At 40.0% G+C, this 27,936-nt stretch overlaps 1 protein-coding gene across 1 annotated transcript in view; it reads left to right on the forward strand.

Moving 5' to 3' along the window:
• The window catches only part of si:ch73-288o11.5 (sperm-specific protein PHI-2B/PHI-3), a 94,844-nt gene extending 70,545 nt beyond the window's left edge, over positions 1–24,299 (forward strand). The window contains exon 2 of the mRNA XM_056277761.1: positions 23,973–24,299. Coding sequence (XP_056133736.1) covers positions 23,973–24,299 — 327 coding nt within the window. The remainder of the gene's footprint in view (positions 1–23,972) is intronic.
• Positions 24,300–27,936: the final 3,637 nt, after the last annotated feature.

Below are 27,936 nucleotides of genomic sequence, written 5' to 3' on the forward strand. Positions count from 1 at the left end.
ATATATATATGTGTGTGTGTGTGTGTGTGTGTGTGTGTGTGTGTGTGTGTGTGTGTGTGTGTATGTGTGTGTGTGTGTGTGTGTGTGTGTGTGTGTGTGCGCACACACATACATATATATACATATATATACATATATATACATATACATATACTATATATATATATATACACACATACATATACAAACCCCAATTCCAATGAAGTTGGGACGTTGTGTAAAACGTAAATAAAAATGGAATACGATGATTTGCAAATCCTTTTCGACCTATATTAATTGAATGTACTACAAAGACAAGATATTTAATGTTCAAACTGATAAACTTCATTGTTTTTTTGCAAACATTTACTAATTTTGAATTTGATGCCTGCAACACGTTCCAAAGAAGCTGGGACAGGGTCAGTCCATCTCAGATGAGTTCGGGCCCAGAGAAGCCGGCAGCGTTTCTGGGTGTTGTTGATATATGGCTTTCACTTTGCATGGTAGAGTTTTAACTTGCACTTGTAGATGTAGCGACGAACTGTGTTAACTGACGATGGTTTTCCAAAGTGTTCCTGAGCCCACGTGGTAATATCCTTTTACAGAATGATGTCGGATTTTAATGCAGTGCCGCCTGAGGGGTCGAAGGTCACGGGCATTCAGTGTTGGTTTTCGGCCTTGCCACTTATGTGCAGAGATTTCTCCGGATTCTCTGAATCTTTTGTTGATATTATGGACTGTAGATGATGAAATCCCTAAATTCCTGGCAATTGTATGTTGAGAAATTTTGTTCTTAAACTGTTGGACTATTTGCTCACGCAGTTGTTTACAAAGTGATGAACTTCACCCCATCCTTGCTTGTGAATGACTGAGCCTTTCGTGGATGCTCCTTTTATACCCAGTCATGGCACTTACCTGTTTCCAGTTAACCTGTTCACCTGTGGAATGTTCCAAACAGGTGTTTTTTGAGCATTCCGCAACTTTCCCAGTCTTTTGTTGCCCCTGTCCCAGCTTATTTGGAACGTGTTGCAGGCATCAAATTCAAAATGAGTGAAAATTAGTAAAAAACAATAAAGTTTATTAGTTTTAAACATTAAATATCTTGTCTTTGTAGTGTATTCAATTGAATATAGGTCATGTTTTACACAACATCCTAACTTCACTGGAATTGGGTTTTGTATATATATTTTTTTCTTTCTTTGAGTTATCAATATTACTGAAATTTTTTTTCAGTTTAAGTTTAGTTGTGTTGTACTTTTAATTAAATCAGAATAAATCAATGATGTCTGGAAAATTAATTATTACAGTAGAATGAAATAAGTTGAAACAAGGAAGTGAAGAGAAAAGACATCGTTGACTGAGACTAAGACACATGGCAATCTCAACGTGCAGTTTCACAAAAAGAGTGCATAAAAAAGCTCCATGTTGCATGGTGGGAGGATATGCCAACAACAATATACTACTCGACAGCTGCACAAGTCACACAAAGACTACACAAGTCAGAGATCAAATCATTGCATTTATCACTGTTCACTTGGTGTTTGGAAAAAAAATGGAAAACTCCTATTTTTAAACTTCTTACTCACTACCATAATGGGTAAATAAAATCAAACGTTATTACCCTCTAATGCTTAATTTAATTGAATGGATTTTTTTTTTCTTCGCCGGAGTTGCTAAATGTGAACTAACTGGTTCTCCAAATGGCCACTATTTATCCTAGGTTGACCTCCCACAACATTTGTCTCTCTGAATAATAGTTTAATAAGCCATAGAGAATTAAGCCCGAGGGATTTAACCCAAATATTTTTCCTCACCTTCACTTCCTCAGCAGCAGGAGTCACAGGAACCCCAACACCATTGGTGTACAAACAACCAAAATGATTTAGAATCCTGTCCATTTAATTCACCTGAAAAGAAAAAAATTATATATATACATACATATATATATATATATGTGTGTGTGTGTGTGTGTGTGTGTGTGTGTGTGTGTGTGTGTGTGTGTGTGTGTGTGTGTGTGTGTGTGTGTGTGTGTGTGTGTGTGTGCGTGCGTGTTTGTTCTGATGTTGTTACAATTTCATTTAGCAGATGTTAAGTTGTTACTACTACACAGTAGACAAAATATGATTGAAGTCTTAACCAAACCCTCCTCTTTGTCACAAATAAGGTTTGAATCTGCTTCTCCAAGAATGCAACAGCTTAGCCTTTTTTTTTTTTTGTGGGGGGACTCTGTCTCCTCTCTATATGATGCATAACACATCTGTTCTAAGATGATTCCCCTCTGATCCAGTTTGCAGCTAGCCCAATCATTGTTGGAAACCTTGAGCTAGCTAATCTTTCAACAACAATCAGGGATGGAAAACATATGTGAATGTATTTCAACAGTGGGGTCTCCAGGACCCCAAACATAATTTTTGTGTCATTTTGTGTGGTTTTGAAACAATTCAAATAAGGTTGAATCAGTTCATCTGGATACAAAGTTTATTGACGGATGCATCTGTCAATTAACTTTGTATCTAGATGAACTGATTCAACCGTCTTTGATTTTCTCACCTGGATTATTGAGCATGCATCAAGAAATTTTGAAACAACTGTTCCTACATAATTAGGAAAAGTCACTTTCAAGCTAATACAACAAATTTGATGTTGCTGTTTTTTTTTAAACCATGAAAGATTGACTAAGGTTCTCAAAGACCCCAAACAGAACAAAAGGGAAAACACATAACCTTGCATATATTTGCAAAACTACTCGAAGCATTGATTTGATCCTTTATGAAATACTTAAATCTCTGCCACAACATATATTCACATGCCTGCCCTGTCAGATATTTAGTTTGAATTTCAAATAATTTGGTTTCTTCCTTCAATCTTTAAAATATATTGCATTTATATATGACTGGAATGCCTAAAATCATGCGAGTAACAACAGTTCATAGGGAGTCTTTGTTAAAAAATTGGATAATAACTGGATTAAACAGAGATAGCAAAGGGATACAGCAGATGCAGTATGATGGTGCGTCATTGTTCTAAGGTAATATGTCACCAAATGAAACAACTATACAATTCCTTAATAAGTGCAAGAGAAGGGGATTTAAATTAAGCATAATTCAACATTGTTGGGGACAGATCTCAAAAAGATAATCAATATCCACCCCGCTAATATTTTTCATTGAGTCTCCTTTGCCAATCCAAGTAGCTGTGTTTACACTGTCATGTACAATTATGTACATGTTGAGCACATTGAAGAGAGCTGCTATCCGCATGAATAGGTCAGGTCAATGCTAATTTCTAAGAAGCCAGAGGCAGTATATACTCTGAAACAGAGAGACAACTCTCCAATGAATGATCAATATCCATCTTTTTTTGTCACTATTTGTGGGTCATTCAAAGAACTGCAATTAGTCATGTCTCTGTCATTTACTAAACATGTACTTTATTAGCTTATTGGTCTATTAAAGTATCAACAAATATGTTTTTCTCCCAGTTTGCATTTTGACTTTCAGACACTTTTTTGTGTGTGCGTATTTACTTGGCCTTTAGTTGGGATTTTTAATTTGTGATTACCACTACACTTGGGCTCAAAACTAATGGAAACACAAAGCAAAGCAAAAAAAAAAAAATAAATAAAATAAATTGAGAGGACAAAAAAAATCAGCTTAAAAGCTAATTGCCTCAACATAATAATAATAATAATAATAATAATAATAATAATAATAATAATAATAGATAACATTTATATAACACTTCTTTAGACACCCAGAGTACTTCACATTCTCAACCACCACCAATGTGTAGCACACACCTGGGTGATACACGGCAGCTATTTTGCGCCAGAACGTTCACCCACATCAGCTTGAGGTGGAGAGGGAGGAATCATTGAGTGAATTACACAGGGGATGATGAGGTGGCCAGATGGAGAGAACCAGGTTGGGAATGTTGCCAGGAAACCTGGGAACCCCCTACCCTTTGTGGTAAGTGTCATGGGATCTTTAATGACCACACCTGAGTCAGGACCTCTGTTTAACATCTCATCCGAAGGACAGCATCTCATACAGCAGTGTCCCCGTCACTGCAATTTGATATTTTGTTGTTTTTATTAGGAACAGAGGGAAGACTGGCCCACTAACATCACTTCCAGAAGCAACTCATTTTCCCAGCAGGTCTCCCATCCAAGAACTAGACAAGCTCATACCTGCTTATCTTCTGTTATTTGGCAGAGCCAGGGCACATTCTGTTGTTCTTTCCACAGCAATACACTGCAATTTAGCAGTTTCCCCCCCCTCTCTCTCTCTCTCTCTCTCTCTCTCTCTCTCTCTCTCTCTCTCTCTCTCTCTCTCTCTCTCTCTCTCTCTCTCTCTCTCTCTCTCTCTCTCTCTCTCTCTCTCTCTCTCTCTCTCCATTCGATGCGAGGGTCTAAGGACAGGATGTTGTGTTGCTGCAAACCCCCTGAGGTGATTTTGTGTTTGTTATATTGGGCTATTTTATTTTAAAATCCTGTTATTTACAAATGCTTGTTTAGACTACTCAGTGTTTTTTTGTTTTTCCCTGAAACAGTTTTTTGTATGAGATGGATTATAAAGAGATAGTTGTGTTTGGGTGTAAGCTGTTGGACTGTAATGTATTCAGAATAAACCTACTTTTTTAAGGGTCAAATCTCTCTCTCTCTCTCTCTTTCTCTCACACACACACACAGCACACCAGCTCCACTCACTTCCAATTTATATAAATCTTCCAATTCGTTTGGCCACACACCTGTCTGATTTGTGTGCGCTGCTGCAACTGAGGGAATACTAGAAGTTTCTCTGTGTACAGCAGGTCAGCTAGCATCAGCATGTGAGTGTTTAAGGAACACTGGGATTGCAGTGTCAGAAGATAACCTAGGTTGCACAACAAACAAACCTCTGGCTTTAAAAATAACCAAGTGGGAACATCCTCTCTCATAATCTGGTACCAATTCAGGAGGAATTTCAAATTTATTTCACCATCTACCTTATCCCTCTTACTGAGGTATCATTTCTTTCAACCCATGTGTACAGACGCCACCTTCTCTGTGTGGTATAATAAAGGTCTGACACTTTTTAAAAACCAGTATAAAGATGGATTTTTTTTTTTTCATTTCTTTTTTTTACTTTGCAGATCTATCAAGCAAATTTCATCTCCCACTCTCTCATCTTTTGATATTTTTAAATAAGACACTGCATCAAATCTTTGCTTCCAACTATACCCTCCTCACCTCCGAGTCAACTGTGGGAGGAATTTTTTAGCTCCGACTCCCTTTAAAAGTCACTCTTGTCAAAGGTTTATAACAAACTCCTGTCCTATAACAGTTCATCAAAGTCAAGGCTGCCTGGAAGTGTGAACTGGGGTTGAACCTGGATGACTGGTGGGACATTGCTCTTAAATTTCATACAAATCAACTCATACTCGTCTCACACTCATACAGTTCAAGTTGTTGTCCAGGATTCCTTTTCCCAAAGCTTGACTGTCACAGATTTATCAAAATATCACCAATATTTGTGATTAATTTCATGCTTCATCATGCAATATGACCCATATATTCTATTCTTGTCCATCATTATCTTGCTTTTGGCAGAACTACTTTGATACTATGTCAAAAATATGTTCGATAGATATAAATATGTATCCCTATCTTGCCAAATTGGGTTTCCAGAATACTACAATCGATATACCGCCAAGCGATTAGATATTCCTTACTGGCATGATGCTATATTCTTCTTTTTCACTGGAAGTCAACCAAAGCTCCCTCCAGCAGTCAGTGGCTCTGTGATATCATGTCCTTTCTAAAGCTAGAGAAAATTAAATATTCAGTGAGAGCTAATTCTGATAAGTTCTATAATAAGAGTCAATCTTTGTTAATGTTCTTCAACTCTCTTCAATCTCTGTCCCCTGATTGACAGGCTTGCCTCTCCTTTCGTTCCTTTTTTATTTGGCTCGTTTGTCTGTTTCAGTTAATTAATTTGTTCACTTCTTTACTTATCTCTAGGTTACTTTGTTTTGTTTTGCTTTGTTAAGTGGATTTAAATTTTGTATAGTACGCAGGCAATATATATATATATATATATATATATATATATATATATATCTTTTGATCTGTTGAGATGCACAGTACTTCAATGATTATTATTATTTATTGTTAATGTGTAGCTAGTTTTAACTGTGTTTATTAGTGTTAAACTGACATTGCTCTTTCTTCTCATGAGCCGTATTTCCTAATTAAAAAAAAAACACAAACATTTAGTTTGTCTGAAGTGTGGTGAAATATGCAACAACACTTATTTCTATGTCACATGACATCAAGAAAATTAAATATTCAATTAGTTTAGGAGTCATGTGATCATCTAGCTGTGTTGCTAATGCGAGCTTCTGCCTTCATGCTTGAATTAAATCAATAATGATGAATTTTTCACAAGGGCAGTGCTATAGGTACGCTGAGCTCAGAGCTAGTCGATTCCTACCAGAGGTCAACCTTGCTCATCATGTTGATATTTCTCACTTTCCCTTCTAGTATGGGTAGATCCAATTAAAGCTAAAAAAAAAAACGATTGCAACTTAAAACCTTCAACTTTATTCTTATGGCTTTAGAGTGATTAATAATTTATTGTAAATGGGATCATCTGTACCCCAAAAGTGGTAAACTGGGAGCCTGATTATGCAGTGAAATTAAGAGCTAATTTGAGTCTTGATTGATGTGGCTCTTTAGTTGCGTTAGTACTTATCAAGAATACTAAATATGTAGCGTGTCCTTTTAGGTCAGAAATGCAAATAAGCAGGGAAACAGTATCAAGTTCAAGTAGGTTACTTGTTGAGTTTGTTAATTTCACTAAGTTGATGGTTTCTGTTAGCAGCGACCTTCTATGTGGTCCCAAGCTTTAACTGCTTGCATTATATACAACACAGCACTAATTAAGCTTTACTCCCAGGATGACATTCATTTTATTAAGACATCTAAAGCCATTAGGGGTTATAAATAAATAAATAAGCAAACAGACAAATAACTAAATAAATAAAAATCCGGCTGACACAGAGGAATCCTTTTTGTATTAAATATACCACATATTATATTTAAGAAGAAAATAGGTGTTATGTGTACTGCAGAACTAATCCAGGAGAGGACTCTGTCAAAAACTTCTCACTGAGCCAATATGTGTGCATTTCAACTAAGCAACAGGTATTAAATATTTATCCTAGAGCGCTCAGAGTGATCCCTTGTAGAGTTTATTGATTCTTGTCATGCTCATATTTCTACAAGGATCTGGTTGGCACCGGTAGCAGAGGTGCAGACAATTAACCACAGGTTGGTTCAATGTTGTTTCTCTCCCAAGGACTGCTGTGCGCGCACACACACACACACACACACACACACACACACACACACACACAGTTGTTTCACTATCCTTGTGCAGACCACTCGTTGACTACATTCATTTCCTAGCCCTTAACCCTAACCTTACCCATGCAAACTACATGACTAACCCTAACCCTTACCTTAACCTAACCCTAATTCTAACCGTAACCCTAAAACCAACTCCTAACCCTAAAATAAACCCTTTTCGTACGTGCTGTCAGGTTTTGTTATCCTGGTGTGGACATTTGGTCCCCACAGGATAGCTAAACATGTACACACACACACACACACACACACACACACACACACACACACACACACACACACACACACACACACACACACACACACACACACACACTTACTTCTTATTCAGCTGCAGGCCATTTAAATGCCCACATAAGAAAGTCAGCTCAGGCTGACAGGTTCATAGTTAATATATGTTGGGGGTTATTTCACTAGTTAGTGGAGGTATGGTTGGAAATCAGAGCAAGCAAAGGCACAGACAAGTAGATATAATATTTGTTTGTATGTTTGTTTGTTTGTTTGTTTCATTGACTGCTTAAACGTTCTCTCAGTTTTGTTGCAGGGTTATATTAAGGTGAATTGAAGCGATTCATCCATCCATCCATTATCCAAACCCTTTATCCTGCTCTCAGGGTCACGGCGATGCTGGAGCCTATCCCAGCAGTTACTGGGCGGCAGGCAGGTAGACACCCTGGACAGGCCGCCAGGCCATCACAGCCCCCCCACCACCACACACACACACACACACTCACATGCACGCGCATATACACACACAGTGGTGGATCTAATGTAAGGTCTCCCTGCTTTAAAAACTAAAGGGGATGGGGGACATGGTGGTGGCACAGTGGTTAGTGCGGTCGCCTCACAGCAAGAAGGTCCTGGGTTCGAGCCCCAGGTAGTCCAGCCTTGGTGGGTCATCCCGGGTCGTCCTCTGTGTGGAGTTTGCATGTTCTCGCCGTGTCTGCGTGGGTTTCCTCCGGGGCTCCGGTTTCCTCCCACAGTCCAAAAGCCATGTAGGTCAGGTGAATTGGCCATGCCAAATTGTCCCTAGGTGTGTGTGTGTGTGTCGGCCTGTCCAGCATCCACGCAACCCTGGGAGCAGGATAGGCGGTTGAGATAAAGGATGGATGAATGGATGGATGGGTGGTATGGGGGGATGATGGCACCAGCTTTTAAAGGTGAAACATTCTTAGTGGTAAAATTCTCTGTTTGTTAACTTCATCTCCATATGCCGCTCCTCAGTAACGCTTTCAGCGGGACAGCACCATTTCTGTCAAGTCGCTCTGTGTCACTAGGGAGCGCTGCTGATAGGTCAAAAATGTATCGACCAATTGTCATCAGCGGGGATTTGAATCTATTGAGAAATATAAGCCGGGGCGTCCAGGTAGTGTGGTGGTCTATTTCGTTGCTTACCAACACGGAGATCATAGGTTCGAATCCCTGTGTTACTTCCGGCTTGGTCGGGCGTCCCTACAGACACAATTGGCCGTGTCTGCAGGTGGGAAGGCAGATGTGGGTATGTGTTCTGGTCGCTACACTCAGTGGGGGAGGGGGAACTAGGGGGAACAGCGTGATCTTCCCACGTGCTATGTCTCCCTGGTGAAATTCCTCACTGTCAGGTGAAAAGAAGAGGCTGGCGAATCCACATGTATCGGAGGAGGCATGTAGTAGCCTGCAACCCCTCCCCTGATCGGCACAGGGGGTGGAGCAGCGACCGGGACGACTCAGAAAATAGGATAATTGGCCATGTATAAATGGGGGAGATAAAAGGGGGCTACCCCCCCAAAAAAAAAATAAAAAAAATAAAAAAGATAAATACATGCCATTTCTCAGTCGCGCCTCTAGAGGGTCAGGGAACAAGGCACAGCGGGCAGCAGTTGGACTTCAGTAAGGAAGAGTCCTTAATGATACCAGTTCATCTGCATACCCCTTATTTAGATCGAATTAAAAATGAATAAAGAAATAAAGAAATACAAAAAGCAGAAATGTTCAGCGAAGACGTAGTAGGGGAAGACATGGTGAATGAGGACATATCTCTAATATTCTGGCTACTGTACCTGTATGACTGTGACAACACTGATAAGGAGTTACGCAAAATGGAGCAAAAAGACGAGTGGGGGGTTGGATCTCAGAATGCAGCATTCACAATGAATTCTGGGTATTGTAGGATGGAATCTTACCAGAACTTCACTGCACCTTGGATCTCTCTTCTCAACATCTTCTTACTGAACTACTCTGGAGTTTGCCTGACTCATTCCTCAGTCCGTCTGCAGCAAAGTCAAGTCAAGTTAATTGTATTTGTATAGCCCATTATCACAAATTACAAATTTGCATCTGGGGGCATTACAGCAACTCAACATCCTATCCTTAGAACCTTGATTTTAATTCAATTCAATTCAATTAAATGCAATTCAATTTATTGTCATTAAAAACAATTTGCAGGCACATGTTCAAAATTAAATGAGGGCTGTGGCTTCACCAAACAGTGCAAGACAGACAGACAAACACAGCATTTGGATAAGGAACAACTCCCTAAAAAAATAAAAAAATAAAAATTAATTAAAAAACAAAACAAAATATTTAGCATGGAGAAAAAAATAGGAAGAAACCTTGGGGAGAGCAACAGAGGAGGGATCTCTCTCCCAAAGCAGACTGATGTGCAATGGATGTGTTTACAGAATAAAACACAATAACACAATTTACAGAATACAACATTAAAAGAGGATAACGGAATTATAATGGAGTTACGAGATATGAATAGTATGATGAGGAGGATGCCAAGCAGTGTCCAGATGTCACTAGAACAGCCCAGGAGCTGAGCCATGAGATCACCATCATCATGCAGACCTGACAGGGGGACAGACTACACATGTTCACAAGAGAGTCTCATGTCACACCATTCACATACACAGGAGAAGAGACAAGAAAAAAACATTAGTCACACATCGGAGTGAGAGAAAACTTGAAGACCTGGAAGGACAGACTACATGTGCACACAGGGGAGACTCACATAACACTATTCACACACACACACAGATGAAGAGAAAGGAGAAGACATGGTTCAGACAGAGATAAAAGACATGTGAGAGAAGAGAATAGTTTGCAACAGTCAAGCTATACTCTTGTTGGCAGAACAGTGCTTGGTAAATTCATTGCGACAGAAACCAACCCACCATACAGTACAGGTCATGAAGTACTCTATTTACATTAAATTACATACATATGCTGTGAGAGGAGTAATTCTAAATTGATTAAGCAGTTATTTAGATAACAGAAAACAATTTGTGCAGTTTGCTGGCAGTATATTGGAGTGCATGAAGATTGAATGTGGAGTCCCACAAGGCTCGGTGTTGGGGCGGAACTTTTTATTTTATATATCAATGACATATGTGAAGTGTCAAAGATCCTGCACTTTGTTTTGTTTGCAGATGACACTACTTTTTTTAGTTCAGGAGATGACTTAAAAAGTTTAGCAGAAATCATTGTAAATGAAATGGCCAAACCGAAAAGATGGTTTGATGAAAATAAGTTAACATTAAATTTGAGCAAAACTAAGTTCATGGTTTTTGCTAAACAGAAAAAGGATGAAAATGTTTTACTGTCTATAGACGGAGTTGATATTGAAAGAGTATCGGAGTTTTGATTATTGGATGTAATATGTTTTGAACAAAGCAAAGTGCGTGTTAAATCACAAAGTAATGCAAATGATGTACTGTTCACTTATTTTGCCATACTTTAGTTACTGTGTGGACATGTGGGGCAATGCGTATGTGAGCAACATAAAGCTATTGTATATATTGAAGAAAAGAGCAGTAAGAATTATCGATAAAAAGGATCCAAGAGAACACAACAACGGACTGTTTATCAAGTCAGGATTAATGAAACTTAAATATTTAGTTGAGTTACAGACATTGTTAGTTATGTACAGGACAAAAAACAGTATTACCAGATGATTTACAAATATTTTTTTTTCAAAGCATGAGGACCATAGAAGGACATATAATTTTAAACATCAGTATGCACGTACTACTTTAAAGCAGATGTGTATTTCGGTATGTGGCGTCAAATTATGGAATTCTTTAGAGAACGATCTAAAGGGTTGTATAAATATATTTCACTTCAAGAAAATGTATAAGGAAATAATAATTAGACAATATGGAGTTGTCAGGTAATGGGTTTTCAGTTGATGGTGAATTATTGAGTATGGCTTTTTTGGTTCTTCTTTCCATTTCCCACGTTGCTGTAAGTATTAGTTCTCATGGCTTTTTGGTTCTTTTTCATTTCCCGTGTTTCTGTAAGTATTAGTTGTTGAGTAACTGACTGACAGACCATCTATTCTGTTGTTTATTTTTGTTTAAGTAAGTGGCAGCTAAAATAAGATTTTTCTTCTCCCTGCTCCTTTTCAATCATGGAATGTATAAATTGATTTGTGTTTGATTATGAATTGCTTGTTTCTGTCTGGAGCTGTGCATTACCATTAGTGGAATAAATAATAATGAAATTAAATTTAATTAAAGGCGACCAACTAGGTTAAGGCAAAAAGCTGAGATTTAAGTATGTATTTAAATGACTCAACAGACTCTGATTGTCTGATGGCAACAGGCAGTTTATTCCACAAGAATGGGGCCTAATAGGAAAGGCCCTGCCAACAGCTGACTTTTGTTAACTTTGGGTACACACAAGAGCCCTGTATTTTCAGAGTAGAGCTCAAGATGGAATGTACAGTCTAAGGAGATCAGACAGGTATGATGGGAGAAGCCCATTTAAGATTTTATAAGTCAGCAGAAGCACCTTGAAGTCTGATCTAACGTGGATAGGAAGCCAATGAAGGAAGGCAAGAATTGGCATAATATTGTCAAATTTTCTAGTTTTAGTTAGGATTCTAGCTGCAGCATTTTGAACCATCCGAACACTTGTAACACTAGCATGTCTCAAACCTGAAAACAGAACATTACAGTAATCAAGTCTGGATGAAACAAATGCATTTATTAGGAATCAGGAACAGGAATCAGTAACACTTAATTCGTCATTTCATGTACTTGCGCACATGAAATTAAACAAAATGCTATTTCCCCCAGCCCACCGCAGCGCAACACAAAGACAAAAATATCCAGAAACTACAAGAACTACAAGACAACACATATCCAAACTAACACATATTTCCAAACCCCCCAAAAAAAATCACTGTCCAAGGGAACAAACACCAGCCAGGATAACTGTCGGACCTGCTGGTCCACATGGGATAGCAGTTAGCTTAGCTTGCAGGGCAGGATAAGCTAACTGCTATTGATTATTATTATTATTATTATTATTATTTAACATGTTATTAGACTCTGCATCAGCCATAGACAGGGAAGACTGACTTTTAGCCATGTTATGTGAGTGAAGAAAGGCAGTCTTGATGATACATTTCATGTGTTTATCAACGGAAGGGCTGGGACAAAATGTAAAACCAAGAATGTTTGATGACACACTTTGTGAAATAACAGAGTTGTCGATTGCTGTTGTTACTTGATCAAATTGGTGTCCGTGTCTAGCAGGGCCAATGAACAGCATCTCAGATTTAACTAAATTTATAAGTAGGGAATTTAGTGACATCCAATTTTTTCACAGCAGCCAAGAAGCCCATTAGCAATTATGCACAGACAGCCGAGTATCATCTGCATAGCAATGAAAATGTATTTCATGAATACATATATTTTGGCCAAGAGATTAATTATAAAGAGAAAAAAAAAGTAGAGGGCCAAAACCTGAGACCTGAGGTATACCATATTTAACATCAGATAATTTTGATGCAATGTTATTGTAGCAGACACAATTAGTTCTTCCAGATAAGTAGGACTTAAACTAAGAAAGAGCTAAGCCAGAGACACCAAACTTACAATTAATTATGTCTAATAGTATACAGTGATCAATGGTGTCAAAGGCTTGCATGAGTTCCAGTAGCAGAAGCATAGAGGTGGATTCAGAGTCCATAGTTAGTAGAGGATTGTTCACCACTCTCGTCAGAGAAGCAAACCAGTTTCAATGGAGTGACAGGCCCTGACAGCAGATTGAAAAGGTTAATATGGATAGGTTTATATATATATATATATATATATATATATATATATATATATATATATATATGGGTTGAAAGTTGTTGATACATAACTTTCTCTAGTACTTTAGAAAAAAAATTGAAGATTGGAGACCAGTAGTTATTATGAGACCCTGGATTGAGGTGCAGTTTCTAAATTAGAGGTTTGACCACAACTGTCTTAAAACTGCTGGTAACAGTGCCAGTAGTAAGTTATAAATTAACAATGTCCAGCATTGTAGGATCCAGGGAAGGCCAGAAGTCTTTAAAAAGTATTCCTGGTAAAGGGTCAAGTAGGTAAGCAGCTGGTTTAGAAGCTGACAAGAGCTTAGTCAAAGAAACAAGAGAGACAGTCTTAAAATCTGTAATAATAGGGACTATCAGTGACTCACTGTATAAATATGAATTTGATAAGGCAGGATCTGAAGCAGTAGCTGGAGTTGAACTAATTTTGTATGATCTCATCAAATGTATTGCTGAAAAAATCATATGCCATGAATGGTGAGCAGCAAATTGCTGATTTTTATTAAATTTAGCTACAGTGTCAAAGACAAATCTGGGATTATGTTTATCTATAAATTTATTTCTGATTTTTCCCTTTTTTTCTCCCAATTTAGTGGCCAATTGATCCCTATTTTTAATTCAAACACCCACCCTCGTACTACATGCGTTCGCCAACTGCATCTCTCCGCCGGCAGTCTCGAAGGAGACTGCCACCCCACTTTCGTGACAAGGCGAATCCAAGCCGAACCACTGTTTTTCCGACACACACAGAGACGCATTCATATGACGAACACAAGCCGACCCCGCCCCCCTCCCGAAGACAGCGTTGCCAATGATTGCTGCTTCATCGAGTCCGGCCATAGTCGGATCTGACGAGACCGGGGCGCGAACCCCAGTCCCCAGTGGGCAACTGCATCGACACCAAGCCGATGCTTAGACCGCTACGCCACCGCGGACGCTGGATTATGTTTATTAATATTGATTAAGCAAGAGAGATGCACTGCTTTCGCAGCAGCTAAAGCATACTTGTATTTCAATAAACAGTCATGCCAAGATAGGTAAAAAAAAAAACTTCCAATTTAGATTTTCGCCCTTTACGTTCCCATCTCTTGCAATGTAATCCTCTTTAGTCACCTAGCTCTGGTAGTGACAGGTGAGGAGACTAGAGAGGGCCACATTTAAGTCACTAGTGACATTTTCAACAGTCAGCCATTACATTGAAAGGAGCCAAGACTTCAGGCAGCTGCTGGCCAAATGCAGCTAGAGTGGCGGGACCAAGGTGGCGAATGGCAATTACATATGTGCCAATATTATCAGGACAGGCCAATAATGCTTCACATTTAATGAGAAAATAATCTGACACAGCAGTTGGCAAGACATTTAGATCAGAAACAGCTATCCCTTTAGATAAAACCAAATCAAGGGCATTACCCCTGCAATGAGTCAACTCTGGAACAAACTGATTGAACCCAAAAGTATCAACTAGCATCAGAAAGGCTTTATTTATATGATCAGCAGCCTTATTCAGATGAATATTGAAATAATGAAGAATTAGTATATCATCAGAATGAGTAACAAGATCTGAGGCAAATTGTCCAAATTATTCACGAAATAGTGAGTAACAGCCAGGAGGTCAATAGAGTATCACAATCTGGACTGAGCATGCAGAGTCTATTCATGGCTGAGGGAGATGGACTTAGAATAAGACCCTCAAAAGATTTGAATTTAGATTCAAGTTTAGAAGTTAAATTGATCATGTACTTGTATATTAAGGCCACACCCCAGCCTTGTTTATTTGTCCGAGCTACAGGGGCATAAGTATAGTCACGCAAATTGGCATAACCATAAACTAGAGTTACAATGGCGATGTGTACTATTCACAGAGGACTGGGGAATCGAGTGCAGTGATTGGGGAATCACTGCATTCTATGATGACAACATATGTACTCATAGGCCCCCCTCTCGTGGCAATTTGCATATGAAACCGATCATTGGTTTCGGTCGTTATGCCACTGCATTGTTTATAAGGGTGGGGATACCTGCAGTCAGTTTAGACTGAAAAGGTCACTTAGATGAATGATGAAACGTTTTTCTCAATAAACGGTGTGTCCAGATGAACTGATTGACCTTTCTGTAACACAGGGGTCGTTTGAATAAGAAAACAAGATAATCTAGAGATAATTGAACTAAGCACATAGAATAGTGAAATCAGTAGGGCAAATGAAGAGGTTAGGGCAGAATGTCGAGAAGAGACAGCCAGAGACTAAAGAGCAGTTATCAATATCATGAACCCGAATCTCATGAAGGGGAAAAACGGAAACAGCTGAAGTTGTAGTAAATTAAAATAAATCATAGGTAATCAAAATGACATTACCACATTAATCAGATGGGATATTGTCAAGGTAAATCCTAAAAGTATATGATGGCAAAAAAAATAAAAGTTTGTGATAGGTAATTTGCAGGCCATCAGTGTTACAGACCGAGTTACAAAATAAGTAAATAAATAGAAATAAAAACACTACAAAATAAAACTTATAAAACTTCACCCTCCCACAAATGGCACAAGATGTGATAGTGTTCTCAGTACAAATTATCATTTTTCATTATATATTCATCTTTCCATTTATTGGTTCTCAGATGTCATATCAGGTTTACTGTGGGCTTTCTGAATCAGTGTATGTCAAAGGTAATGAGATAAAGGGTCTCATTACCTTTGACATTTTGTATAGCACAAATATAAATTTGTATTATACAAAATCTTGCATGTTACAGATTTGAGACAATAGCTGGTTAGCTGACTAAAAGCTGACTCTCAGAAATGATGGCAAATACAAACGGAGGGCTACAATAATACATAAATAATAATTTTACAAAAAATCCAAAGGCAGGCTGAGAAAATGGTCTGACATGCTTGTTCAAAGAGTGTTGCTGTAGCGATCAAAAAGTGACGAGGACAGAAATGACTGGCAAAGCCGACCTACTATACCTATGACCATGTACGAAAACCAGTCTTAGTTGCTTAGGTATGGGCCAGATTTGGGATTATTCATAAAATCTAGCAGCAAAGTCACTGATGTGGTAGTGGGCAGCAGCAGGTTCCTCATTCATAAACAGGGATTATCTCCTCATTTGTATAGCTTGCTCCATTTTGACCGCACTGCCCTCTTTTGATGATTAGCATGTCCCATAATCAATTCATATGAGCACACCCCCACGCTAACATACCATCTGCTCTGACAAGGTGATATAGGTCACAACTTAAAATTAAAAAAATGTTTCATTAATAAACACAAATGAAAATTTACATTTTGTCTAATCTTGTCAGGGCTGTCCTTGGAAACAGGTCTTAGCCAAGTTAAAATGCAACATTCGGCAATTGCACCTGCAGTTTTAAATGCAGCACCATACTTGTCAATTCATGCTTCGTGACAAACGCTGGAGTTGAAGCTTTAACAGTGAATGAGGAAGGGGATGATTTGTTAGAGGAGGAATACCCAGCCATTAGATGCCAAGGCCATTTTGCCCCCGGATATGACAAGCTCATCTTTTAATGTACTAAGATCTGTGGTCAAAAACCACCAGTTTTCTTTGACTTTACATCCAAACGAGGTGGCGAGCCATTGTGTTTGCAAATGGTTGTGAATGATTTGGGGGACGTTAAACATGCAGCTCTTCAGTTGCATGTGGCTTTTAGTTGTCTTTCTACAGGGCCACCACTGACATTTATGGCTTGGTAGAAACATCACCATGCTACTTTTATGAGTGAGCACAGATTGTCATTGCGTTGACTTTGCATAAAGCTATGATTTCACCCCCCAATTTTCATGGATATGGGTCACTGTATAATTTCAAATAATGTATACATTTTCATCAAATGTTTCATTTAACTTGCAACATAGGGTAATTGGTGTACTGGTTTGCATGCGAATATACTGGATGGTTAAAAAAATAAAAGAAAGAATAAAGTTACCAACTATTCATTGTTGACATTTGGGACTGCCACATATGTAATATTTTACATTTAACATTATGTATGCATGATAAAAACTGTGAAGTATATTATGCCTTTAAGTAAAGTTTATTAAACTAAATAATCAGTTACTCACCCGGATAGTCTAATTTCTAGACCATAAATAGTTATGGCGGCAAATAAATTAGTAAATGAGGATTACTTTGCGTTGAGTTTAATGGACTTTAAAAGTCAAGCGATGTACTGATGCTGAATGAGATTTTCGACATTTAAATCTGTTTATTCAATTACAAAGGCAGTCTTGATCCACTTGATAAAGTACAACCAGTTTTATTGTAATAGTAGACTCCCTCCATCTCTCTCAGAGATATGGATTAGGAAAATGTCTGATATAGATTCCAGAACTCATTCTTATGGCTTTGAATCAGCGTGGAATGGAAACTAGAATAAAGTAAATCACCTCAACTTGACTCATCTCAGTACTGACTGGAAATAGCAAACAATGAGGGATGGATGACTGGATCCTCAGTAAAGCAGTTTTATTTCCATCTGACTCTGAAACACAAGCTCATGCAAACTGCTTCCTCCTTCTACCTCTCTCTCTCTTGCGCTCTCTCTCTCTCTTGCGCTCTCTCTCTCTCTCTCTCTCTCTCTCTCTCTCTCTCTCTCTCTCTCTCTCTCTCTCTCTCTCTCTCTCTCTCTCTCTCTCTCTCTCCCCCAGAATCACTTTAACACACACGCGCGCACACACACACACACACACACTCAATCCTGAACAATAACAAGGCATAATGCAACGCAGCATTTTTTGCCTGTAATGGGATTGTGGCTGTAAGGAAAAGAGGCAAGGAAACACTCTCCTGTAAAATGTCTCGCTTTCATGGTCTGCACACATACAAACTACCATAGACCGGGTCTTGGTTGTGCACATACCCACAAATAAACAGAGCGGTAGGCACATGCACATGGATTGTATTTTGAAACAGACTTTTCCCAATGTGTGCGAGGTGAATTCTAGGATACTGATCATTAAGTAGATCAGATCAGAATGCAGCTCTGATCAGATTGAGGGGATCATATTATAATCAGTTTTGGAAAATTATGGATCAGTTAAATTTCAGTTTAAAAATACAATTTACTGGGGTGTCTGGGTGCCGTGGCAGTCTATTCCACATGGGGATAGCCAGATCGTGTCCCCGTGTTATCTCCGGCTTGGTCAAGATTTGGGCATGTGTCCTGGTCACTGCACTAGCGCCTCCTCTGGTCGGTCGGGGCGCCTGTTCGGGGAGGGGAGGGGGCTCTTCCCACGCGCTCGTCCCCCTGGCGAAACTGCTCGCTGTCAGATGAAAAGAAGGGGCTGGCGACTCCACGTGTATCAGAGGAAGCACGTGGTAGTCTGCAACCCTCCGCGGATCGGCACAGGGGTCGAGCAGAAATCGGGAAGGTTCGGAGAATTGGGGTAATTGGCCGGATTCATATTGGGGCGAAAAAGGAGGGGGGGAAAATAATAATTCATTAAAAGTCACAAGTACCAAACATTTGGGTTTAATAACTGAGACATGAAATGTTTCCTTTGTTTGAATAAAAATCTCAAGGCACCCATTTTGTGAGACTCCAAATTGCACAAAATGGTTTCTAGCGTAAAATTCCTTAACTACAGTTTTTAAGTTTGTCATTTTTTTGTCTAACTAACTGATGTTACATCCCTGTAAGGGGTAATAGAAAGAAATAAAACACGGACATGATGTTGCTGCAGTCAAGTCCAATGTTGTAATATATTTTCCAAAACTTTCATATTTACATGTTCACCAAGCTTCTCAATAAACATTGCATTGTCCCTATAAACAATTCGAAACATGGTGCATTGTCCCTTTAATAAAGTACTCAATTAGAAAAATATAGTATTGTCAATTGTCACAATGAAAAAAAAATGTTGTCTTTATGTTACCTTAAACAACACATAAAACGCATTGGATATAAATCAGAAAAATATCTGCATTGGACATTTAAACAGAATAAGCAAAATATCTTTACAGCAGCTTTAAACTGACTTCGAGAAGTAGTTTGAATCATCACCTTGAACGGATTTAGAAAATTACCTATTGCATCTTTAAAATAAACGACATAATATATGTGCATTGTTCCAATACTAGATACTACTGTTATGCATTTAACCCTGAAGAACAGTTTAATCTAAATTAAACTTAAACACAAATAAAAATAATTTTGCATTTACACATTTAACTGATATATTTCGTAAACTGCAACACTTCAGCATTACTATTGTAACCACATCATGTAAAATGAATATAGAGCAAATACGCTTTGTCATGAGATGCATCCTCACTAAATGGCGGCCATTACGTTTCTACTGCACTGCTGCCTACGTAACGCAGCTAGCTAGCATGCTACAGCTAGCATGCTACAGCAGAGCAACATCTCCAGATTAGCCAAACTACGTTCCGATGCTAAAGTTACTGCAGACACGGATATTTTACTCCCTGCGTGTTCCTTATAGCATAGGAAACATAAACCCAACGTGGAACATATTGTAACGTGCATGGATAAGAAGACACGCTGGCCGCTGGCTCGCAGGTCTGACCCTTTAGTCTAGCGGTTAGCGATGTCTCCTGCGGTGCGGGCGATACGGGTTCGCGTCCCGGCCGCGGCAGTTCCTGTGGTTGCGTTGTCCCCGAATTTGCTACAATATCACAACTATCGTTCTTACCTGTAAGGGGGGATAGAAAGAAGCAAAACATGGATACGATGTTGCCGCACTCAAGACCGATGTTGTAACGGCCAAACGCAACTACTGCTACTTTCGGCTGCTCCCGTTAGGGGTCGCCACAGCGGATCATCCCTTTCCATGTCTTCTGCGTCTTCCTCTGTCACACCAGCCACCTGCATGTCTTCCCTCACCACATCCATAAACCTCCTCTTTGGCCTTCCTCTTCTCCTCTTCCCTGGCAGCTCCATATTCAGCATCCTTCTCCCAATATACTCAGCATCTCTCCTCCACACATGTCCAAACCATCTCAATCTTGCCTCTCTTTCTTTGTTTCCAAACCGTTCAACCTGAGCGGTCCCTCTAATATAATCGTTCCTAATCCTGTCCTTCTTCGTTACTCCCAGTGAAAATCTTAGCATCGTCAACTCTGCCACCTCCAGCTCCGCCTCCTGTCTTTTCGTCAGTGCCACTGTCTCCAAACCATATAACATAGCTGGTCTCACAACCATCTTGTAAACTTTCCCTTTAACTCTTGCTGATACCCTTCTGTCGCAAATCACTCCTGACACACTTCTCCACCCACTCCAACCTGCCTGCACTCTCTTTTTCACCTCTCTACTGCACTCCCCGTTGCTTTGGACAGTTGACCCCAAGTATTTAAACTCAAATGCCTTTGTCACCTCCACTCCTTGCATCCTGACCATTCCACTGTCCTCTCTCTCATTCACGCATAGGTATTCCGTCTTGCTCCTACTGACTTTCATTCCTCTTCTCTCCAGTGCATACCTCCACCTCTCCAGGCGCTCCTCAACCTGCACCCTACTCTCGCTACAGATCACAATGTCATCCGCGAACATCATCGTCCATGGAGACTCCTGCCTGATCTTGTCCGTCAACCTGTCCATCACCATTGCAAACAAGAAAGGGCTAAGAGCCGATCCTTGATGTAATCCCACCTCCACCTTGAACCTATCTGTCATTCCAACCGCACACCTCACCATTGTCACACTTCCCTCATACGTATCCTGCACCACTCCTACATACTTCTCTGCAACTCCTGACTTCCTCATACAATACCACACCTCCTCTCTCGGCACTCTGTCATAAGTTTTCTCTAAATCTACAAAGACACAATGCAACTCTTTCTGGCCTTCTCTATACTTCTCAATCAACATTCTCAAAGCAAACATCGCATCTGTGGTGCTCTTTCGTCGCATGAAACCATACTGCTGCTCGCTGATCGTCACCTCTCCTCTTAACCTAGCTTTTATTACTCTTTCCCAAATCTTCATGCTGTGGCTGATCAACTTTATACCTCTGTAGTTGTTACAGTTCTGCACATCGCCCTTGTTCATGAAAATCGGTACCAGTATGCTTCTTCTCCACTCCTCAGGCATCCTCTCACTTTCCAGGATTGTGTTAAACAATCTAGTTAAAAACTCCACTGCCATCTTTCCTAAACATCTCCATGCCTCCACAGGTATGTCATCAGGACCAACTGCATTTCCATTCTTCATCCTCTTCATAGCTGCCCTCACTTCCTCCTTGCTAATCAGCTGAACTTCCTGATTCACTATCACTACATCATCCAACCTTCTCTCTCTCTCATTTTCTTCATTCATCACCCCCTCAAAGTATTCCTTCCACCTTCTTAGCACACTCTCCTCGTTTGTCAGCACATTTCCATCTCTATCCTTGATCGCCCTAACTTGCTGCACATCCTTTGCAGCTTGGTCCCTCTGTCTAGCCAATCGGTACAAGTCCTTTTCTCCTTCCTTAGTGTCTAATCTGTCATACAACTCACCATACGCCTTTTCCTTTGCCTTTGCCACCTCTCTCTTTGCTTTACGCTGCATCTCCTTGTACTCCTGTCTACTTTCTTCATCTCTCTTACTATCCCACTTCTTCTTTGCCAACCGTTTCCTCTGTATAATTTGCTGTACTTCCTTATTCCACCACCAAGTCTCCTTGTTTTCCTTCCTCTGTCCTGATGACACACCAAGTACCTTCCTAGCAGTCTCCCTCACTATTTCTGCAACGGCCGAACGCAAGCAACACTTTATTACCCTACAGGTCTAAACAAGGCATTAGCGATCGACAACAGATCAGTAGATTCCAGGCTAATAACTAAACTTGGCGAAATAAAGAAACACTGCAAAACGTAACTTCAAGTGTATTTTCCCAAAAGATTATGGAAAGTAAATTAGAATTAGACTGTGCATTTTAAACACATAGGTTAAATCTTTTAACCCCCATCTTTTTACCCTGTTACCTATGTCTGTAGCTCATATATCTGAGAACAGTTAAACAATACACTATGAAACTATCAGGTTGGCAACCTCCCATAAGCTTCAATGACACCAAATAATAGTAACCATAGCCTAAAAAGTTGGACGAAGCAGCAGTCATGCAGTGAATGTATTGGTTCCAATCTCAACACAAAATTTAAAAAAAAATTATAACACTATACCTTTTCAAGTCACTAGTGGCAATAGACAGGGGCTACTATATCATTATTGTTACTACTACAAGCATTAATACTATTAAAAGTATTGATACTGGTATAGTTGCTGTAGTTTTGTAATAATAATGATCGTGGTTCTTGTGGATATTTTGTTACCTGTGCAATAGAGGGAGTAGCATTATTAGTTGTAATTCTCGTGCTTAATATGCAGTTTGCCTTTAATAACAATTTTGTAGCGAATTCGGTGGACAACGCAACCACAGGAACTGCCGCGGCCGGTAAGCGAACCTGTATCGCCCGCACCGCAGGAGACATCGCTAACCGCTCGACTAAAGAGTCAGACCCGCCAGCCAGCAGCCAACGTGTCTACTTATCCACGCACGTTTCACTACCCCCCTCCTTCGGGAAGCGCGTCCCCGCGCTTAAGCATATCAGCTCCTTCACGCCTCAGGGCGCATACGATTCCAATGGCCTTACGGTCGCTCCATCCCACTTCTGACACCAATGTAGCGAATTCGGGGGACAACGCAACCACAGGAACTGCCGCGGCCGGGACGCGAACCCGTATCGCCCGCACCGCGGGAGACATCGCTAACCGCTAGACTAAAGGGTCAGACCTGCGAGCCAGCGGCCAGCGTGTCTTCTTATCCATGCACGTTACAATAGAGTAGTATTATTGTGGAACTATTGACGTGGTGCTTTGGTGCTTACTTTCACTTGTACAGCCATAACAAAGACAGCAAATGAGATGTATTCTCTTATACATTTGATCTTCATAGGGCCATTGTTTTCCATATGACTTAATGGCCATCGCTTCGCTCCTTGCTCATCAGCGGCTATCTGGGTCATCACAGGATTCCCCAAAGGTGCCATGGATGACTCACAGGAGGAGAAAAACTGTTTCTTCTGATGACAATAATGACAATTATGGTAATTAAGAAGTAGTTCAGAGCGCACTGAGCTCAGATGATGAAGAAGAAGAAACATAAGAAGAAGATAAAGATGAACAAGAATCTGAAGAAAATAATCTGAAGAAGAATCCGAAGAAGAATATAAAGAATCCGAAGAAGAATGTGAAGAATCCGATGAAGAAGAATCCAAAATAATCTGAAGAAAATTAATCGGCAGAAGAATCCAAAGAAAAACCGAAGAATCCGAAGAAGAACCTGAAGAATCGGAAGAATCAAAAGAAGAATCCAAAGACAAATCAGGATTACGAAAAATCTGAAGAAGAAGAAGAAGAAGAAGAAGAAGAAGAAGAAGAAGAAGAAGAAGAAGAAGAAGAAGAAGAAGTATCCGAAGAAAAATAATCCGAAGAAGAATCAGAAGAAGAATCCGAAGAATCTGAACAATCTGAAGAATCTGAAGGAGAATCTAAAGAATTCCAACGAGACGAATAATCCCAAGAAAAATCTGAAGAAAAAGAATCGGGAGAAGAATCCAAAGAAGAGTCAGAAGAAGAATCTGAGGAAATCGAAGAAGAATCTGAGGAATCCAAAGAAGAATCTGAAGAAAAAGAATCGGAAGAATAATTCAAAGAAGAAGCCGAAAAATCCGAAGAAGAATCTGAACAATCCGATGAAGAAGAAGAATCCAAAGAAGAACATGAAGCAAAAGCCAACCAAAGAAAAAGCCAAGAAGAATCCGAAGAATCCGAAAATATTACAAAGAATCCAAAGATTCTGAAGAATCCAAGAATCTGAACTACCTGAAGGAGAAGACTCCAATGAAGAATAATCTGAAGAAAAAGAACCCGATGAATCCGAAGAATCTGAAGATGTAGAATCCAAAGAAGAAGAAGAAGAAGAAGAAGAAGAAGAAGAAGAAGAAGAAGAAGAAGAAGAAGAAGAAAAAGAAGAACAAGAAGAACAAGAAGAATAAGAAGAAGAACAAGAAGAACAAGAACAATTTGAAGACGAATAATCTGAAGAAGAAGACAAATCTGAACAAGCAAAGAAGAAGAAGAAGAAGAAGAAGAAGAAGAAGAAGAAGAAGAAGAAGAAGAAGAAGAAAAAGAAAAAGAAGACGAATATGAAGAAAAATAATTGGAAGAAGAATCCACAGAAGAGTACAAAGTATCTGAAAAGGATCCGGAGAACACTATGGAGAAACTGAGGAATAATCTGAACAAGAATCCGGAGAAATTTCTGAAGAATCCAAAGAAGAATCTGAAGAATCCATACAATCTGAAGAATTTGATGAAGAAGAATCTGAAGAAGAATCCAAAGAAGAATTGGATTTTTGTTTCTTATTCGGATCTGAAGAATATGAAGAAGAAGAAGGAGAAGAACCTGTGGAATTTGAATAATCTGAAGTAGAATCCATAGAAGAAGACCTTGAAGAAGAAGAAGAAAAATAAAAAGAAGAAGAAAAATCTGAAGACGAAGAATCTGAAGAAGAAACGTGAAGAAGCGAAGAAGAAGACCTTGAAGAAGAAGAAGAAGAAGAAGAAGAAGAAGAAGAAGAAGAAGAAGAAGAAGAAGAAGAAGAAGAAGAAGAAGAAGAAGAAGAAGAAGAAGAAGAATGCACAGAAAAATCCAAAGAATCTGAAGAAGAAGAATCCAATCCAATGAAGAAGAAGAATCCAATCCAGTGCGAAGTTGCTCCAACTGGAGCAACTTCGCCAGGATACAATCAGTGGCCTCAGGCAAATCAACAACACTGCACTGCCCGGGAAGTTGAAGCTTTGGTTCTTTCAGTTTGGGCTGCTACCCCGACTCATGTGGCCAATAACTATGTACGAAGTCTCACTATCTCATGCCAATCGCTTGGAGAGGCTAGTGAACTCTCAGGTGAGGAAGTGGCTTGGACTGCCAAGGTGCCTCAGCAGTGTTGGACTCTACGGCAATGGAGCCCTCGTACTGCCAATTTCCAGCCTGGTTGAGGAATTCAAATGTGCCAAAGTGAGGCTGGACATGTCCCTCACAGAATCCCGAGACCCAATAGTGAGAGGAGTTGCTCCAACCCTAGCAACAGGGAAGAAATGGACCCCGGCTGCAGCTGTACTGGAGGCGAAATCTGCCCTTCGCCACCGAGACGTAGTAGGCCATGTTCAACAAGGCAGAGGCGGCCTTGGCCTGGGAATAAAAACACCTACCTGGCAAAAGGCGACTACTACCGAACGGCGAACTATGGTGGTTGAGGAGGTCCGCCGACAGGAAGAAGCAGCCAGATGTGCTAAAGCTGTAGCACAAGCTAAACAGGGTCGCTGGATGAGGTGGGAGGGTGTTGAAAAGAGGAAACTCACATGGAGTGAGCTCTGGAGCATGGAATCAAACAGGCTGAGTTTCATCATCAAGGCCACATATGATGCCCTGCCCTCTCCCATAAATCTAAATCTCTGGTTTGGAGAGAATCCATCTTGCTCCCTGTGTACAGCCCCAGCAACCCTCAAGCATATCTTGGTTGGCTGCAAGACCAGCCTTACCCAAGGCAGATACACCTGGCGACACAATCAGGTGCTCAAGTGCTTGGCAGCTGAACTCGATTGCAAGAGGGTTTCCATCAATGCCCAACCCTTCAACAACCAGGAAGGGCCCCGGCGTTTCCCAGCTTTCATTCGAGAGGGGGATAAACTGAAGGCCAACCCTTCACTTCCCAACTTAGGCTCACTAAACTCAGCCAGGGATTGGGGAATGCGAGTGGACTTAGGCCAGAAGCTCATCTTCCCGACAGAGATCGCAACAACCACCTTGCGACCAGACCTCGTCCTCTGGTCCAACGCTAACCAGCTCGCTTACATCATTGAGCTCACAGTCCCCTGGGAGGATGCAGTCGATGAAGCGTACGAGCGTAAGAAGCTGCGGTACGCCAACCTAGCAGCCGAAGCAGAGGACAGAGGCTGGAAGGTGAAGGTGCGCCCTGTGGAGGTGGGTTGTAGGGGCTTTGTTGCCAGCTCCACAGCAAAACTCCTGAGGGAACTAGGAGTCAGGGGGCAGGCCCACAGGAGAGTGATCAAAGAGCTAGCCAACACTGCTGAGAGGACTAGCCACTGGATCTGGCTCAAAAGGAGAGACGCCGTCTGGGCTGCCAGGGTGAACAGCTAACCACAGGTCACACACCCAGGACCGATCAACCTGTGGTGGGCCTGCCTCAGCGGAGGGTGTCTTGTAATAAAAGGCCGAAACACCCTGTGATGCTGAGGTACACAACTGATGATGTGTCCTGGTGGTGGCAATGTCACCTTGGCAGACATCTCCAGTTTGATCTCCACTGAATCTGTTGAAGTGCAAACACTAGGGATTTTAACAACCAGTCCTTTTTTTGAATCTCCTTCTTCGGATCTGAAGAATCCGAAGAATCCGAAGAATCCGAAGAATCTGAAGAATAATAATAAGAAAAATATGAAGAAAAATAATCTGAAGAAGAAGAAAAATCTGAAGAAGTTTCAGAAAAATCTGAACAATCTCAAGAAGAAAAATCCGAAGAAGAGGAATCCGAGGAATCTGAAGAAGAAGAAGAAAAAGAAGAGGAAGAAGAAGAAGAGGAATAATCTGAAGAAAAATAATCAGAAGAATAGTCCAAAGAAGGTTTCGACAAATCCGAAGAGGAATCTCATGAAGAAGAAGAATCCGAAGAAGAATATGAAGCAAAAGCCATCCAAAGAAAAAGCCAAGAATAATCCGAAGAATCCGAACAGTTTCCAAAGAATATGTTGAATCCGAAGAAGAATATGAAGAATCCAAAGAATCTGAACAACCTGAAGGAGAAGAATATGAAGAAGGCAAATCTGAAGAAGAAGAAGAAGAAGAAGAAGAAGAAGAAGAAGAAGAAGAAGAAGAAGAAGAAGAAGAAGAAGAAGAAGATAATCTGAAATAAAGTAATCTGAAGAAGAATACGAAGAATAATGCAAAGAAGAATCTGAAGAATTCAAAGAAGAATCTGAAGAATCTGAAGAATAATCCAAAGCATAAAATGGACAAAAAGAATCTGGAGAATAATCCGAAGAAAAAGACTAAGAAGAATAATCCAAAGAAGAGTACAAAGTACAAAAAACGAATCTGAGGAAGACTATGAAAAAAAACGGAAGAATCTGATGAATCTATATAATCTGAAGAAGAAGAAGAAGAAGAAGAAGAAGAAGAAGAAGAAGAAGAAGAAGAAGAAGAAGAAGAAGAAGAAGAAGAAGACGAGGGGAAAGAAGAAGAAGAATCCGAGGAAAAACAGAAGAAAAACAAGAATCTGAAGAAAAGAATGCGAAGAAGTATCTGAAGAAGAATGTGAAAAATCCTAATAAGAATGTGAAGAATGTGAAGAAGAATGTGAAGAAATGGAATAAGAATGTGAAGAATAGCATGAAGAATCCGATGAAGAAGAATCCAAA

Source organism: Lampris incognitus, chromosome 1 (assembly GCF_029633865.1).
Source record: "Lampris incognitus isolate fLamInc1 chromosome 1, fLamInc1.hap2, whole genome shotgun sequence".
Classification (NCBI taxonomy): domain Eukaryota; kingdom Metazoa; phylum Chordata; class Actinopteri; order Lampriformes; family Lampridae; genus Lampris; species Lampris incognitus.